Source organism: Lampetra planeri, chromosome 2 (genome assembly GCF_965212315.1).
Source record: "Lampetra planeri chromosome 2, kcLamPlan1.2.h2, whole genome shotgun sequence".
NCBI classification, from domain to species: Eukaryota; Metazoa; Chordata; class Hyperoartia; order Petromyzontiformes; family Petromyzontidae; genus Lampetra; species Lampetra planeri.
Window position 1 is genome coordinate 21,855,276 of NC_136108.1, and position 17,299 is coordinate 21,872,574.

A 17,299-nucleotide genomic window follows, 5' to 3' on the forward strand; every position below is an offset into this window, starting at 1 on the left:
GATTTCATCACCCACGGAGAAAAACCACGGACTCATGCCAGTCCCGACTTAGATTCCAACTCACGTACTTCCGTTTGTGAGCAGAGTGCTCTGACACAACGCCACTCCCAAAGCTTGATCCAACTCATGTAATGTTTATATAAAGCACTCAACATTCCAGTTGATAACATTCAGAATAATTGCAGAAACTTAGTATTTTCCATATTAGGTAAATGCCCTTCGTTTTGCCTTAAATGGGAGCTTGAGGCTCGTTCAAATTCTTCGGGGGTTGGTTTGTCACAAATATTACCCGCAACACACAATGCACGTCAACAATGTGGATACTATCCTTTAGAGATTCCAGCACGCACACATGTAACCAGCGGGTCCTGAAGCAGAAGCGGGGCAGGAAATGGTCGAACCCACACATCGCAATTCAAAAGCAATCGCAATGTGGGATCGGTAACATTTGAGACTAAATAATGGGGAGATATAGTCAGGCAGCCCAAGAGAGCCTCTATTCTCTCTCTCTCTCACCCGAGCCCCAATGGCAAGCTGTGGCCGGCAGCGTCAGGCCCCATTCACGCTTGACAAGTCCTCCAATCGTTGTTGATGTTTTGCCTTACACTGAAGGGGGACTGTCCCCTTGCAGTGAAAGAAAACCACATAAATCGTGCAACCCGTGAGTGACTTAACCCCATGAATATAGAGCCGCACGCAGCCGCCACGCTCGAAAATGGGATCGCCTTTGGAAAAATATAGTTAGTGGGTCTGTTCTTTGTCATAAAGGACTGACCTCATGACCACAAGAATGTCCACCCTCAGGACAGTCTGTTAAAAGGGCACTCTGAACAATAACTTGGCCTAATAAATTCTAGCGCTTGCTCTTTCACGGGAATGCTACAGGAGTTCACGGCATCCCACATACCTAAACGGGTTGTATAATTCCTGGAAAATCAACTTTTAATAAAACATACATAACGAACAAATGTTTACGAAGGTAAGTGAAAAAAACCGAGAATGCTGTTGTACACTGGAAATATTGTGGAATACAAATTTCAGTTAATTTTGTAGTTTTTTAGTTTTTTTACCCAGGAAAGCCTCACTGAGTCTCGAGGCTCTTGTTCAGGAGGGCCCTGGCAGGTTTTTGGAGACAGGGGGTGATGTTGCTGCTGGGTGTGATTCCAATGGAGTCATTTATAGCTAATCTTTCAGCAGTGGAATGTTTGGTCAAAACCAGTTACATTTGATGTTCCTAAATGTGGAATTCAGAGTATGTGGGAATCCATGCACAATCATACAATGCCAGGATAAGCAAACTCATCAAATATATAACAATGTGCATGAGACACCCGGCCATTTGTGTGTGTTGAGGAATGCAAATAACACACACGAGATTCATCAATGGCCTGCAATCCTTATATCGCAGTCCAACGACCAGTGTGCTAACGTTAAACAGTGGCACTTAGATTTACACCCACGGATTGCCCTTGCTTGGCCCTTGGGAAAATTGAGAGTTCTTCTTTCATTGAGTGCTCTTTCTATTTGTACCTCATTGCTGACCTAACCTTCAGTCAGCAGTGAGGTTATTAACGCAAGGCCCTAGAGATCCACTGCTTGCCACAGAGCTGGCTCCATTAGGTGACACTCATCGGTACTCACATTCATGGCCACGAATGTCTCGAACCATTTACTGATGAATGTAATTTAAGCGGCATGCTTTCCTATGATTTGACAAAAAAAAATGTTAAGATGAGTGACAAACAGATGCGCTTCTGCGACCGTTTGGAACGCTCTTCCTTTTGTAATTAGGAAGGCACTGGAGCTATGCACCTTTAAATCTCGATTGAAAACGAATTTCTTTAGAACTGCTGTTTGTGTTCAGTTTGTTGTCCTTCCTCCCCGCACCTCGGATTAGCACGGTGCGAAAAAGGTTCAACATACTTACATACAAACAAGGTCAACAAAGGTTCCTGGGGACGATGGCTCCAAACCAAACCAATCGTTAAGTTTAAATTAGTTTTCGGGGCAGGGGGGGGGGACATCCACCGCCGCTCTCAAGTTGGCACCAAACCCAAAGCTAATGGTGGAGTGGGACATGATCGGACAAGGCTCACGGCAGCTAAAGCCGGACAGCGTGACTGGAATTCACACCGCGTCCGGGTAAAGGCCGTGTCGAGGCGTGGGCCCGCGTGTTACGTGGTGCGGCAGGTGAATGCTGGCCGATGTATCCGGCCTGTGGACAGAGAGAATCCAAAGGAGACGACCGCCTTCCGAGTGATTCGGGTCAATGCGTCTCGGGGGCCAGTTACTTGCCCTTTTGTTTATTCACGCGGATAATTGTGCATACAATTTACACGCGCAAATTGTTTAATAATCTACATTCCTCACGGATTCATTTTGCGCTCCCGTCTAGAAATTTAAGGGTAGCTGGTTAATGAAAGATGTGGCCATTATATTGATGTTTGTTCTCCAACGTAAATGATTAATTCACCCAAAATTGGCTGGAGCAGAAGGTCAATATTGTTTAGTTTTTTTCCCCCCACGGTGCAGACACAGGGGCAGCAGCCCCACATGTGAGCTGGCCCTGGTGTCTCGAGCACACAGGAGGGAAGACACGGTGACCACCACGTTGCTTCGCATGTGAACATCGCCGGAACACGAACGCGCACGAGCGAGCGAGCGGCACACTGATGTTTCAGTCGCTGACGACGAGGCCCTTTGTCGACATTCGGAAGCCACCACTGTACATGAGAACCTTGCAAGGCGCAAACCCAAAGACGATCACCCACCTTCTTAAAGAAACCCTGCAGTGGGATGCGTGTGTGTGTCTTTGTCTCTGGGGAGCGGTAGTGTAGTGGTTAGCGTGCTGCGCTACGAACCCGGCGATCCAGGTTCGATTCCCGCTCGCGGTCAACACTAGTGATGAATATCTTAACCGGTCCTGGGCCTCCCCTAGGTCGACTCAGCCTCAAATGAGTACCTGGTGCAGTGTGTAAATATCGCCACTGGGGAGACAAAGGCGGCCGGGTGTGGTGCTGGCCACCCATCCCTTCGTGTAGCGTTCCGCCCGTCATAGGTGCTCACTAACAGCACTTGCCCCAACAGTCTGTACAAGGCTATACCCTGGGGGATCTTTGTTTTTGTCCAGCCAACGCGGGTGAGGAGACAGGTGCCATGGCGGCCGCCTGCATGAGAATGTGCGTGCGGGCGCGGCAGTTCACAACGTGGATGCTCTTTCAGACACAGGCGCGCTTTGCCATCAATTATACCACTGGTGTCACTCCATCAAACTCAGTATCATTAACACGTCGACTGTGTTATGCCAGAAATGCCATTAAACCTCCCGATAAGTAACGATAGTCATCTAAGGACCCAGAGACCTCGGGCCAGAATGGGGCGGGGGGGGGGCACCCGAATGCTAACTGCACCTTTATCGCCCAAACCTGCATTTCATCGAAACCAGACTGCCTCGCTCGCAGTGCTTCGAGACGTCGACGTAACCGTGTGCCGTGGCCATTGGGATGGCCTCGGGCACTGGCAGATCCCATCGCGTGGATCTCTGCGGCCGGTGAGACCCTCCGGGTGCGTGAGGCCACACCGGGGGAGACGCGTGTCGCCGAGCCTCCGCCAGCACTCTCTCCACAACAAGCGGCACACCGCAATTTATTTGTGTCCTGGAGCCATGCTGGCAGTGCCTGTCGGTCACGTGGAGCGGCTCGGTGATTTCTATTTATTGCTACGCTCCACATGACCTCACCTCCCATCGGAAATATCAGAAGTGAACAATGCACTCTGCAAAATAGCGCACACGGTATACGTCTCCACGACACCTGTTACCTTCACGTGCTCACAACACCTGCCCACTTCCCGAAGTGGCCTGCAGGCCGGCACTCAGGACGGCGGTAATGTTTGACACTTGCGCTCCCGCGGGCATGTTTTCGGTGAGTGTAAGTGTCAAACATTTGAACATTCTGAGGTTCGCATCTCGAACTATGGACTTTCCCTTCCTATGTTATGCTTCATCGCTGTCGCAAAAATTCCCGTAGAAAAGTAATAAAATTGCCATGCACATTACACTTAAGATTGGTCATAACCAATTTGGCAAGACGATTCCTCACCAATGCTGGATGGCGCGTGGTTCTACGCTTATTATTCAGAACAAGAGTTCCTGTTTTATTTGTACTAAACTGTAACTGCGCAGTCGCTGGTTTGCAGCCTTGACACCACATTCAACAGCCGGCACAACTTACACCAACGTTGAGTTGTACACTAACAAAACAAACTGTCTGAAAGTTGGATGACATTTTTTTGGGCAAATGTATGTAACAAAGCAATTAGAATTGTGTCCTACTTGCAGGCTGAGAAGTGGAGGTTTCCAAGCCAATGCATCAATAAACGGTGCTTGGTATAAAAACGTGGCGGTTATTGACAACGATGCGGCATATCTGAAAACATGCCATGAACCAACGACTTACATTTTTTTAAGATCCAGCTATAGAATGGTGATGTTATGGATGACTTAGAAAGCGATCTCTGATTGTATTTGCATTGTTAGTGCTGTAACCCTTGTGTGAGCGTGAAGTGGGTGGAGTATTTGTCCAGGGTTCTTGCCTGTAACATCAGGCAGGTCAGGAGCATTTCTTTTAATAGGCCACAGTCTGCTGATAGGACTCAGAAAGTGGAAACCGATCCAATTGACTCCTTTACTGGACATCTGTGAAAAAGAACTTCATAGCTCATCGGATTTATCCAGGATGAATAAAGATTCTGATTAAACAAATGTTTCTGCAAGATTGTCGGACAAGACGGCACATAGTCTCAAGGCACTACATGTAATTATACTTTATGCTGGTGATGCATAGATCTTCATTGATGTAAATCGTGGAGGCTGATTTGCTACTTAGCAATTATGACTGGAGCAAACTTTAGAGCAGGGGTCCTCAAACTACGGCCCGCGGGCCACATGCGGCCCACCGAGGACATTTATCCGGCCCATGGTCACTAATTGGGCTGCGCTTGTGAGCACTGATTGGGCTGCGCTGGTGAGCACTAATTGGGCTGCGCTGGTGAGCACTCATTGGGCTGCGGTGGTGGGCACTGATTGGGCTGCGGTGGCGAGCACTGATTTGGCTGCGCTGGTGAGCACTGATTGAGCTGCGGCGGTGGGCACTGATTGAGCTGCGGCGGTGAATGGTTCAATGGGCCAATTGACTGGACTTGCCCCCCAGGCCTAAGGCTGCCAGCCCTCCCCTGGCTGCGTTTGACTGGCTCTCCTTCCCTCAGCTCCCTCACTTGCCCCTCGGCTCCACTCCCAGTGATATTCCTGTGTGCTGAGTAAATGATAGAGGGGTAATAACAGAGTGATCTCTGATCTCTGGAGGGGCTGCCTGCTGTTTCCCCGTGCTGGTCAGTGACAGACAGCCGAGGAGTAGGAACCCCAATTTAAATGACAGTAAGTGCATTTATATTCTGATTGCTATTCAGTTGTATGAGGTTATATGTTGTATGTTGTGTAAGCCCCGGTTCATACTGTTGCGATCTCTGAGCAGTGCGAGTTCAGCCATATGCTTGTATGGCTGAACTTGCATTTGATTCGGAAGAAAAAAGGCACATGTGCCTTCTTTTTTCCTGCAGTGGAATCGGATCGCATGGGTCTTCTCCCCCATGCGATCAGATTCCTATGCGAGTTCGCAGATCGCACTGCGATCTGTGAACAAAACTGCAGGTGTAATTAACTTTTTAATGGCACCCGCACCAGTGTGAGCCTGGGGTAAAAGCGGAGTTCCCCCAATCAGACTGCATTGATGGGCAGTGCAGTCTGTATGTCTCTGTGTGGGCAAAGTTATTGCTGGTATATTGTTTTTGTAGCGCTGTATATATATTGGAATTTTACTAATAGCAATTTTGACTCCCTAGGAAACAATGATGTCAAGAAAGAGAAAAATTGACTCGGAGTGTAGGATATTCAAAGAACAGTGGACTTATGATTACTTTTTCATGCAGTACAAGGAAAGAGCTGTGTGTCTGATATGCCAGAATATAGTGTCTGTGTTCAAAGAATACAATTTACGTCGACACTATGAAACTCAACATGAAGATAAATATGATTGTTTGGTCGGAGAAGTGAGAAAAGATAAAATATTAAAACTGAAAAATACATTAACAACTCAGCAAAATACTTTTGTGAAGCAGAAGCAGCTAAATATTTCATCACTGCGAGCAAGTTTTCAAGTTGCCAAGCTAATAGCGTGCACTGGCAGACCATTCGTGGAGGGAGAATTTGTTAAAGAATGCCTTCTTTCTGTTGCCAAAGAGATGTGTCCAGAGAAGGCCGATTTATTTAGTACAGTGAGTCTTTCAGGACCTACAATTACACGGAGGATTGAAGAAATGGGAGACAATTTGCATCAGCATTTGCAAAACTCCACAATAAAACTTTCCTATTTTTCCTTGGCACTCGACGAAAGCAATGATGTTCGTGATTCTGCACAACTTCTAATTTTTATTCGTGGGACAAATGACTATTTCGAAGTCACAGAAGAGCTTGCTGCACTGCAAAGCATCAAAGGAACAACTACAGGAGAGGATATCTATGAAAAGGTTTGCCAAACTGTGAATGGTTTGGAGCTGAACTGGGCTAAACTAGCCAGTGTGACAACTGATGGTGCTCCTAGCATGGTGGGGTCTAAGAAAGGAGTAATTGCTCGCATTAACCAAGAGATGGACAAACATAACCATTCTCATCCAATAGCCATACACTGCCTCATCCACCAACAAGCGCTGTGTAGTAAATCACTGAAGTGGGACTCTGTTAACTTCATTAGAGCTCATGCACTCAACCACAATTTCAGGAATTTCTGTCTGAGCTAAATGTTGACTATGAAGATGTTCTGTACCACACAGAAGTCCGTTGGCTGAGTCGAGGGAGAGTTTTGAAACGTTTCTATGACTTACTTCCACATATTACAGCTTTAATGCTTTCAAAAAACAAAGAAGTACCAGAGCTCAATGATGCAGAATGGAAATGGCACCTTGCCTTTCTGACAGATGTAACAGAGCTACTCAACAGTTTCAATGTGCAACTTCAAGGAAAGGGGAAGCTCATCTGTGATATGCAATCACATGTCAAAGCATTTGAAGTAAAATTAGGCCTCCTCATCAAACAAGTGAAGGAGGAAAACTTCTGCCATCTCCCCACAACTCAAAATCTGTTAGCGGAAAAACCATTGGTTGCATTCCCAAACAAAACATGTGTGGATTCACTGGAAAAATTGCAAAAGGAGTTCCAATTTAGATTTAAAGAGCTTCATCTCCATGAACAGGACATACAGCTTTTCCGTAACCCATTTTATATTGACATTGAAAATGTGGATACAATTTACCAAATGGAACTGGCTGAACTGCAGAATTGTGACTCTCTGAAAGACGCATTCAAGTCAAGCAGCCTTCATAATTTCTATGCATCTCTCCCCTCTGAGACATATCCTCATCTCAGGAACCATGCACTCAAAATGGCAACCATCTTTGGCAGCACTTATGTCTGTGAACAGACTTTTTCCAGAATGAAACATTTGAAATCTACAACCAGATCTAGACTAACGGATGCACACTTGCATCACTTGTTACGACTAGCAGTGACAAATATGGAACCGGACATTGACCATCTTATTAGCCAAAAGCAGGCCCATAGTTCCCATTGAAATACTGGCAAGTTTGTTGATTTAACTTTACTTGTTCTTCATTTTAAATATTGTATTTGTTCCCGTTTTGTTTCTTCACTTCAAAATAAGATATATGCAGTGTGCATAGGAATTTGTTCATAGTTTTTTTTAACTATAGTCCGGCCCTCCAACGGTCTGAGGGACAGTGAACTGGCCCCCTGTTTAAAAAGTTTGAGGACCCCTGCTTTAGAGCATCTGCGTAAATTTAATAGTTTCATAAATTTACCGTGTGCTGCCAAGTAAATTATTAAAGATGTTGTAATATTACAAGTGTGATATAAGAATCTCTAAATAATAAAAGAAAATCCCCAAATAAACGACACATTTTAATCCTATTCACCATCTCGGTGTAACTATAAACTGAACTATTTTTTATTAAAAAAATAGTTTTATTTTACCAGCTAAGGCCCACTGAGCTGTTTTGCTCTTTTTCAGAAGCGACCTGGCCACAAGTAATAGCTCTACAATGTAGCTAACCACGTGGAAATGTATAGCAGCAGACAAATACTCTAAATGCGTGTTGATTCTAAATGTGGAGTGAAAAACTGCAGGACCCGGAGACAAATCGACACCACCACGGGGAAAACATGCAAACTCCAAATATACAGCAGCAGGCGTCAAGGTCGGGATTGAACCCACGACCTCCTGCATAGCAGGCGAGGGAGATGTCCACCCTGCGGCACCCATACACAGCAATACAACAATGGAGAGAGTGTCCAGTGAGAATGAGATCGGTGTGAGTGGCGAGGTAATTGTTAGAAAGTCAGACACAAATGCCAAGGTATTCACACGCATTTTCTTTTTTTTAAAGCAGAAAATGGCACAATGAAAAATGCCAAGTTTTGGATTCTATAAGACTACTTTAAAACTTCATTCACAGCGGGAAGAATAAGATCGTCCTTCATTCAATCAATGCAAGTCAGCAAAGTTACATTGTTTTCACAGCTATATTTCTTTGAAAGCCAGAAAACATGTTTATAGCAAAAGGTAATTGCACGTGATTTGGCTCAAGCTGAAAACGGGGCAGCCCTACTTATTGAAAACGACTGCCAAGGGGACACATTGGCACTGTCACGCCTGGCAAGTCACAGTGGCAAAGTGGGTGGCACCTGGGGAGTGGGGGGGGTTTACGCAGCAGCAATGAAATGTTTTGAAGAAGCAGCGGGGAAGCCCGCCAAATGGCAAGAGTGATGAACGCGCAAGAACGGCGTGCGATGTGTGCCGTGTGAACTCAACGCCACGGGCAACAAGCAGAATTACGTAATATCTCTACCCGCCGGCTAAATCCTGCCCGTCTGTTGATTACAGATTACTGCGTAAACTATAAAATGCTCCGGTGAAACCACTGCATTGTCGTCATGGGCATCAGCAGATGGCCACGTGCTCTGTTATTTGTTCCAATTTGCAGCCGCAGGTGGAATTCTCCTTTACGTCCCACTGATGGAGGAGGAAATCTGTGCGTCGGCCGTGCGACAGTTGACCGCGGTCAAAAGTTTACGTTAAAGCGAGAAGCTGGGGAGGGGTTTAGTTGGGTCGCCAGTGAGGTGAACAGCTATGATACTAAACTAAAGTTTTTATTTTACCAGGTGAGGTGCACTGAGCTGTGTAGCTCTTTTTAAGAAGCGACCTGGCCACAAATGATAGCTCAACAAAGTGGCTTACATTGTGGAAATTTGTAGCAGCCAAATACTGTAAACGCATGTTTCTAAATGTGGAGGGAAAGACCAGAGGACCCAGGGAAAAATTGACACGACCACGGGGAGAATATGCAAACTCCGAATATACAGGCAGGATCGAAATCGCGACCTCCTGTATACCAGGCGAGGTAGTTAACCTTGTCGCCACTCTGGTGCCATATATTCAATGACTGAAATGTGTTCATACAATTTTGAATGATGATATTTTCTGACAAATGTGATAAGTCAAATTATATAAAACCACAATTTAGTTAACAATACCAACGACATAAAAGAACATTATTGTTGGCCAGCTAAGACATTTCACAAGTTCTGTACCCTGCTAGGGAAACACATTTTATCACCTGCCGCCAAAACACCCAGGTCTGCGTGCACACTTGTGATTTGCTCACATGTACGTTCAAGTAAATGTCCACGCGTGCATGCGGGGCACTAAGGTGCATTTCGTGTGCGAGCGTGCGTGCTGTACATTGCCGTGTTTGCGCACTCGAGCACGACCGTGAGCACAGCTTTGAAAACCACTCGATGCTCTCTTCAGACATCAACATGGCTCTGGTTACACGATGAGCCATCAGCCTCAAGCATTTTGAGAGGCCCCTTAGGCGCTGCTCCTCCCCCGCAAACTCTTCCAAAACTAATCTGGGGCCTGCGATTCATGCGGCGCTTTCTGGTGTAACAGCACGCACACAACTTTTCCCACCACACACACACGCAAGCCCCAGCCTGCACGCTGCTGCTGCTTGCTGCACACGGACATGCGGCACGAACTCGCATTGTATTTTGATGAGCAACAAAAAATGCTTCCCCGCATACTTACGGCTTTAACAGAACTCCGAGCGCAAATCCCTTTAGATTTCCCCCCGCCGAGAGTCACGGCTGTCAAGCGCAACTTCGCTTTTACTCCCTTGTGCCTCCAACAGCTGCGCCGGGCAGCGTGGGCCGCTCGCCCCCCCCCCCTTGGGGACGCCGTGAGCGAGCGAGCGAGCGCCGCGAACTCTCTCCGGTCACAGCGACGGCCCCTCCACGCGACGCCAAGACGCGGACGTGAGAACGCGCGGATCAACTTACCGCAGCTGCCGAAAACCCCGAGCGCCGAAACTTTTCGCAAACCCCTCCGGCTAATTGCGGGGCTCTAAGATTAATTAGGTCGAGCAACGTTCAATCAGAGCAGGCATCTTATTTCCCGCATCGATAATAATGCTGTTGTTGTTATACAAAGCGAAAACATAACGCGTGATATTAAATCTGCCACGGTGATGGAAGCCTCATTAAATCCTCTTGCCAATGAGGAAAGCACATGTGTTCAGTAGACTTGAAGACTAACAGCATCATCACCACCACTAATTGTACGGCTACACTACATATATAAAGCCACAAGTTAAATTCAAATATTAGCTTAAAGATGGTAAATACCGTACAAATTGATACAAAAATATCGTTAGGATTCCATAACAGTATGTATTTTACGCAATTATGTGTCAGAAGGCCTCAACAAATATTCTAAGACGGCTTTCGCCTGATTGCGCTGCAGCGAACCAATAATTATGCAGATTAGTACTAATGTCTGACATGGCTATTGTTCACAATTGTGCCCAATAAAAAAATCAAACGGAATGCATCACATGTACAATATCATTATAGACGTCGTACGCCACTCTGCATTAGGAATGGCAATCGCTCAGAGGTAACCGTGATTGAATGAATCATCAGGCCCGTAATTCGATTCAATGTTCTTATTTAACAATCGGGTAAACGTAGCAGCCTCCAGTGCCCAAAGCTTCGTGGAAACCCGTTGTGTACCCCAAGTACACATTGAAAAACAATGCTTCTGACACAAGGGAGTGCATCGTCTGAAGTGGGGGGGGGGGTGGAGATTTTTTCCCTTCAGTTCTCAGTTGGAGACTGAACCCAAAATTTGAAGAGGGGGGCCTGCTGACTCTGCGCCGGATAAAATTAGCACTGACTTCCCTCGAGCAAGCGGCGTACAAATGTTGAACAGATGACAGTGGCGTAACTGCAGTCACGGAGAAAAGGTTGCCACGAATGTGGCATGTTTCACAAAATGTGCGCATGTGACAAGTTGTAGTTATTACCCTTATGATGTAATGCAGGAAAGATGGATGACGGTAGGTTACCGAGACGGGCATTGGAGTGGTACTTATAGGCTATGCCTAATGTCAGATGCTCGAAGACTGCGAGGGCAGACCCCAAGGACAGGTGTCCACTTTGCAACAGCTGCAGGATCTAGCAGTGGCGGGGGACGCAGTGGCATCACCAGCATGATGAACGTTTGACCTTGACCTTGACCCAAGAGTAAAAATGTCCTCATGTGTGTGGACAACTTTTGTCATCGACAACGATGTCACAAAACCAATTCCAAACATAACTTTCCCTCGACTCAGCTATACCAAGCTCAGCGTGAACAGAAGCGCTGTCAGTGATGGGCAAAGCCAGCATGAGAAACTATCAGGCCGTGTTCTACGCTGTGGGGAAGATCAAGAGGCCTATTGATTCACTCACGATGAACAAGCCTGCAGTGTTGTTTGACTGGAATTCCAAACAGAATATGACGTAATCGGGCTTTTACCCTGTCACTAGTGTAGAGAGCACATACGTTTTTAGTGATAAAGAAACAAGCCACAACATATGCAGGTCCTACTCAAAATGACTCGAATTCTTAAAAAATTAAGGACAAATATAAAATCGCCTATTCCAGGACTGTATTTTAAGTAGAAAACATTTTAACACTTAAATGAAACTAAGAAAAAAATAAAACAAGAAAAAAAACCCGTCAATCAAAAGCAAAACGATGTCAGATGTTCCATGGCCATGTTCCATTTAATGTGAAGCCAGAACCTTTGAAGTAGGAACCAATTCCAAATCCGAGCCGCAAACGGAGGAACCATGTGTCCCGCACAACAAGCACCAGAAGAGGCGGCGCTACTACGACCGCTTCGTGGCAACGTGAACGCCAAGACACGACCGCACGCGGACCTCCGGTTCCTGTCATTTCTGTAAGCCGAGTTACGAGCGAGACGGCAAACAAAATCGCAACCGAAGGCCACGTCTCTCCCGCTTCACCCAACCACCCCGGGGGGGAGTCGGCACCGTGCGCGACGCGTCCACCGAGTGGGAGGGAAAACACCGACCTCGTATCGCGGCTGCTCGTTTCGTCCCCGCACGAAGAAGAACCCTCCGCCCTGCGGGAACCGCAACTCCCCCGGCGGCCGCTCCAGCGTCGCCTTCTGCTCGGAGGCTTCGGCCTCGCAGTCGAGAAGCGAGGCCTCGGAGCCGCGGATGCGCAGGGCGAAGCGCGTCAGCTGCTTCGCGGGCACAGGCAGCCGGAATGTGGCCACGGGAGTCGTGCGGCGCTCCTGCGACGAGGTGAGGTGCAGCTGCAGCTCTTGGCGCTCGGGAGACACGCTCACGCCGAGGTAGACCGTCTGCTTCAGGGCGTCCATCACCGAGAAGATGAAGCCGCCCTGTGGAGCCGCGCACACACACACGCACGCACGCGCGCGCGCCCCCCGGGATCAGCTCGCAACCGTCCACCGCAACACGTTCACGCGTTCCCGCAGGCTCATGGGCAGGCTTCACTGAGAGGCGAAGGAAGGCCGCGGGCATATGGGGACGTGGGTTTGCAGACAGGCAAACAGACATACGAGCACGTGGAATCTTTTATAGACAAGCAGTCGTGTGGAGGGAGATTGCCGATTGTCGACACAAGTAAGCTGAAACCCATGCCGGGCGAAACGATGGACATACAGACAGGGAAACAAGACAAAGTTCCTCCTTATAGTTTCAACAGGCTTTTGGGGCAAGTGCCGTTAGCGAGCACAGGCAAACAAACAGCTACGTAGACAAGCAGACTCAGAGATATTTGAGCTAACGAGTAGACGTTCGGGAAGGCGTGCGTGTGCAGACGGGCATACGGGAACGGGTACGGTGGGCACAAGCAAGGGGTGGGAGCTCTCAATGCCTGGTGGCGCGTCGGCACCTGGCTGGTGGCGGGGGTGATGGTGACCAAGATGGAGAAGTCTGCGGGCAGAGGCTTGGTGAAGAAGCCCTGGAATCGCTTGGCCACTTCGGCTCCGCGGTGGAAGTAGAAGGCCGAGCGGTCATCCTGCCCAGCGACTACGGACACCGACTTGGGCGTCGGGTCTCCAATGAGCCTCAGGAGGTCGATCCCGTGGGCCGAAGAAGCGTCGTCTGCGCGGACACGCACGGGCAGGGGAACGGTCAATGAGATGGAATGGGCAAGTGGTGGCAGGTGGTGACCGATGCGTTTAAAAATGACCTTTAGGCAGTTTTAAATCGCGCATTGATTGACATTCAAACGTGTCAAGTGGATGAGACAATGCACTTGATAGAATGGTTAGTCAACACATCGAACAAGTAAACTGTGCAGACGTTGTGCAGACAACTGGTTACAAGGATGAGAACAATCTGTAACGATCAAAGGAAACAGCTATGGGTCCAACAGCTTCTTTGGACATTGGACAACCATCAATCAACGCGCCTCCGATTAGCACAGTTGGCTGTGTACGATGCGAAAGTTGTTCAGAATAAATATATGAACATGCATTTGTATAAAGAGCAACGTATCCGTTGCTCTCTCCCATCGAATAAAACCAATGTGACAGCAGCTATGTGAATAGTCGTTTTCTCTCGTGCATCCCATTCCCATGTCCTGCACTGTGACACGGGAAAGCATAACTGAGCCTCAAGACTCTTTTTGCAGTCGGGTCATGCCAAACGTTCGCGATGTTGATGCCGTGTGTAATCCCAATTGAGTAGTTTGAAATAAATCTTTCAGCATTAAGGAGGTTTGGCCAAAAGCAGTTACCATTGTATAACCCCCCTAAACTCAGCCAAAAAATCCCCTAAACTTTGCCAAAACCCCCCTAAACTCAGCCAAAACCCCCCTAAACTCAGCCAAAAGCCCCCTAAACTCAGCCAAAAGCCCCCTTCATATGCGCATCTCCAGTGTCTTCCTCCTCCCACTCCCAGCCCCGCCCACTTCCCCCCCCCCCTCCTCTATCTCTCCTCCCTGGTTCCTCCCCCGTCTCTTACCTATATAGCCCCTTGTTACAGCAGCTCTTTTGCCACTTCAGCATTTGTTTCTTGCTGTGGTTGTCCCACCTGATGATGTACGCTTGTGTTGCGCCCGAAACGTCGTGATTTATTATTTTATTTCTGTTATTATTTCAATAATTGTATTATTTATTATTTATTTTTACCTACGTGACTTTACCGAAAAAACCTAAGAGTATGAATCCTTTCAGTCACGAAAGCTTCAAATCTAGAATTGTAGATATTGTTTTCCCTTGGGAGGAAAATGGTTAAACGCAGAGGAAAACCATGCAGAACAGGGGGCGAGACAGAAAGAAAGGGGGCTCCGATTCGGGGCATAGGTCCCAGGCCCTTTTGGCCGTGAAGCACGAGCGTTGCCACTGCGCCACCACTCTGCCGCCCTAAACCTCGCGTCTCACTCAGGAGAGAGAATTCCAAGGGCAAGGCATTCGCGTTCGTGGTTCATACGGTGATTTAGACGGCAACGTCTGGCGCAAACCTCTGTCACCCACGGTAGCATGATCACTGATTAACACCACACAATGACATTTGGAAAAGTTCAGCCTGGTCATGTGGCAGTTAATTTATATATTTATTCCGTAATTACTTAGACCTTCAAAGTCCACATAGCTCATTTATAGGTTAGGGTGAATGGTATACATGAGCTTATGTAACCTGGTATATGAAATGGCACTACCCTAGCCAATGCACTTCCATGCTTGGCATGAGTGTCTGAAGTAAGTTTCCCTTTATGTGCTCCTTACGACCACATTATAACTTTACATAAGACGCACATTTTTTTTACATGAGACACACAATTTAAAACGCCGCAGAGCAACCACACTGGCTGAATGGCCTATTTTTCAATTTCTTTACTGCAGGCATTACCTTAAGACTTTCCCCATCCTGTCTGGGTTAATTAATGCAGTGAATAGCACATGTGCACCCAGCATTGGCTACAACCGATTTTCGTATCAAAAGTTCCACATCCGCATATAAAAAAAGAACATTGGGTTGCACAGCGCCATCAAAACAAAAAAGTGACTCTCATCATCTCGCGAGCCACCAATCAGACATTTAACTGTCCCGTCTTGCTCCCACATGGTTGTCTTTTTCGATCCGCGTGCATTTATGTCACCGTTAAGACTGCCATACATCGCTAACCTTTACACCTGTACCTCACTTATTCTGGTGCCTTTTGCTCCCATATTTGCATATTTTTGTTTTATCCGCACGCTTCGTTGACGACCGTGAGTTGTACGATGTTCGTTAAGGAGCCTGCTGTGCTGTGCTCGTTCTCTGCAATATCAATGTCTTGTCTTAGTTTTGTTGTTGCTGCTGCTGCTGTACTCAGGCACCACCACGGATCTCCCTTTTAGAATAGCCGGGCAGCTGGCTATCAAATCTGAACTTAACGGTGTGGGGGCCACTTCTTACTTTGCGGTAGCAAAGCAAAGCAACATCACTGTTATTATTATTACTGTGACTACTACGTGTGCTTACCCAGGAAAGCCTCACTGAGTCTCAAGACTATTTTGAAGGACGGTCCTGCCAAGTGGTCGCTGTAGTGGAGGCGATGCTGCTGTGTAATCCCATTTGAGGAATTTGCAGTGAAATATTTCAGCAGTGGGATCTTTGGCCAACACCAGTGACGTTGTTCAGTTAGTTTAGCTATGGCAGGAAACTGGAGAACCTGGGGAAAACCCTTGCAGTACAAGGGGATAACAGACTCTTCAGAGATAGGGACCCGAGTATGGAATTGAACCCAGGCCGTTGGAACTAAACCGTGTTGCTGCGTGGAAGGAGTAAAACCACTGTATCCACCGCGCCACCCAAATTACCCCCAGTAACTCTCCATTGCTTCCACATTGATCGTTAAACTGGAGTGAAACAAGTGTTACATTGCCAAGCAATGGTATTTCTGCTACCCAGACAGCACACACAGTAAGTTCCAGTTGTAAGCGTAGAGAAGTAATAATGCACTGAGCTTCTGAACATAACCAGCAGCGTTCGCCTATCGTACAATAGGGGACACTCTGCTCGGGGAACGTCAGCGTGGGCGCAAATAGGCTCGGAGAATTTGACTCGCGTCGGGACTAGTTCAACGTTTCCAAGGGCGAATGGCGCTTTATTGAACACTGCTCTGAGGCGGGGTGGACACGCACGTCCGCGCCGTTCTGTGCGGTCCAGGACACAGTCCCCAGGCAGCAGTGGATCTTGGCAGTGGGAGTGAGACGTGTTCACACGAGGGGATTCCAAAGAATATCGCACGCAGCCAGAACTTAGCCACAGCTGCTGCTGCTGAGGGACGCATCTCATGCCACGGACTTCTTTGTACGGCCAGAATTATTTGCTGGACTCTTAAGTCTGACTTCCGAGATCTAGTATTTAGCAAAACCCAAAAGCCAGAACCACATTGTGATGTGGCTGGACAGCATGTGTGCTAAACAGAAGCATCTGCAGAGATGCTGTAACAAATGTAATCTATAACGCGTCCAGGATGCTATGTGTCTCTGCACCTCGAGTTTCAATCATTGCTGCATAAATCTGTGGCTGTAGAGAGCTTACCTTCTAATTATCTAGTCTTAAAATGCTTGACAAGTGATAGTTTCACATTTATATTTAGAAGTTATTCTTATTGCTAGAGAACTTCACGACAGTTTAGCTTATAACGTATAATTTACACAATTACTCACCAAGTCTTGAGACTAATTCAGGAGGGTCCTGACAAGTTTTCACAATCAGAGGAAATGTTTCAAACGTGTAGTTCCAAATGAGCGAATTTGTAGGGTATTTGACCAATATCGGCGACAGTTTATGTTTTGT

The 17,299-nt window shown here is 47.3% G+C and overlaps 1 protein-coding gene across 6 annotated transcripts in view; it reads right to left on the reverse strand.

Annotated features, from left to right (window-relative positions):
* The window catches only part of LOC144729790 (uncharacterized), a 283,970-nt gene that overhangs the window by 118,693 nt on the left and 147,978 nt on the right, over positions 1-17,299 (reverse strand). For all 6 annotated transcript variants that reach the window (XM_078610337.1, XM_078610329.1, XM_078610312.1 and 3 more), the window contains 2 exons: positions 13,398-13,609; positions 12,550-12,882 (listed from right to left, as the gene is read on the reverse strand). In XM_078610337.1, coding sequence (XP_078466463.1) covers positions 12,550-12,882; positions 13,398-13,609 — 545 coding nt within the window. The remainder of the gene's footprint in view (positions 1-12,549; positions 12,883-13,397; positions 13,610-17,299) is intronic.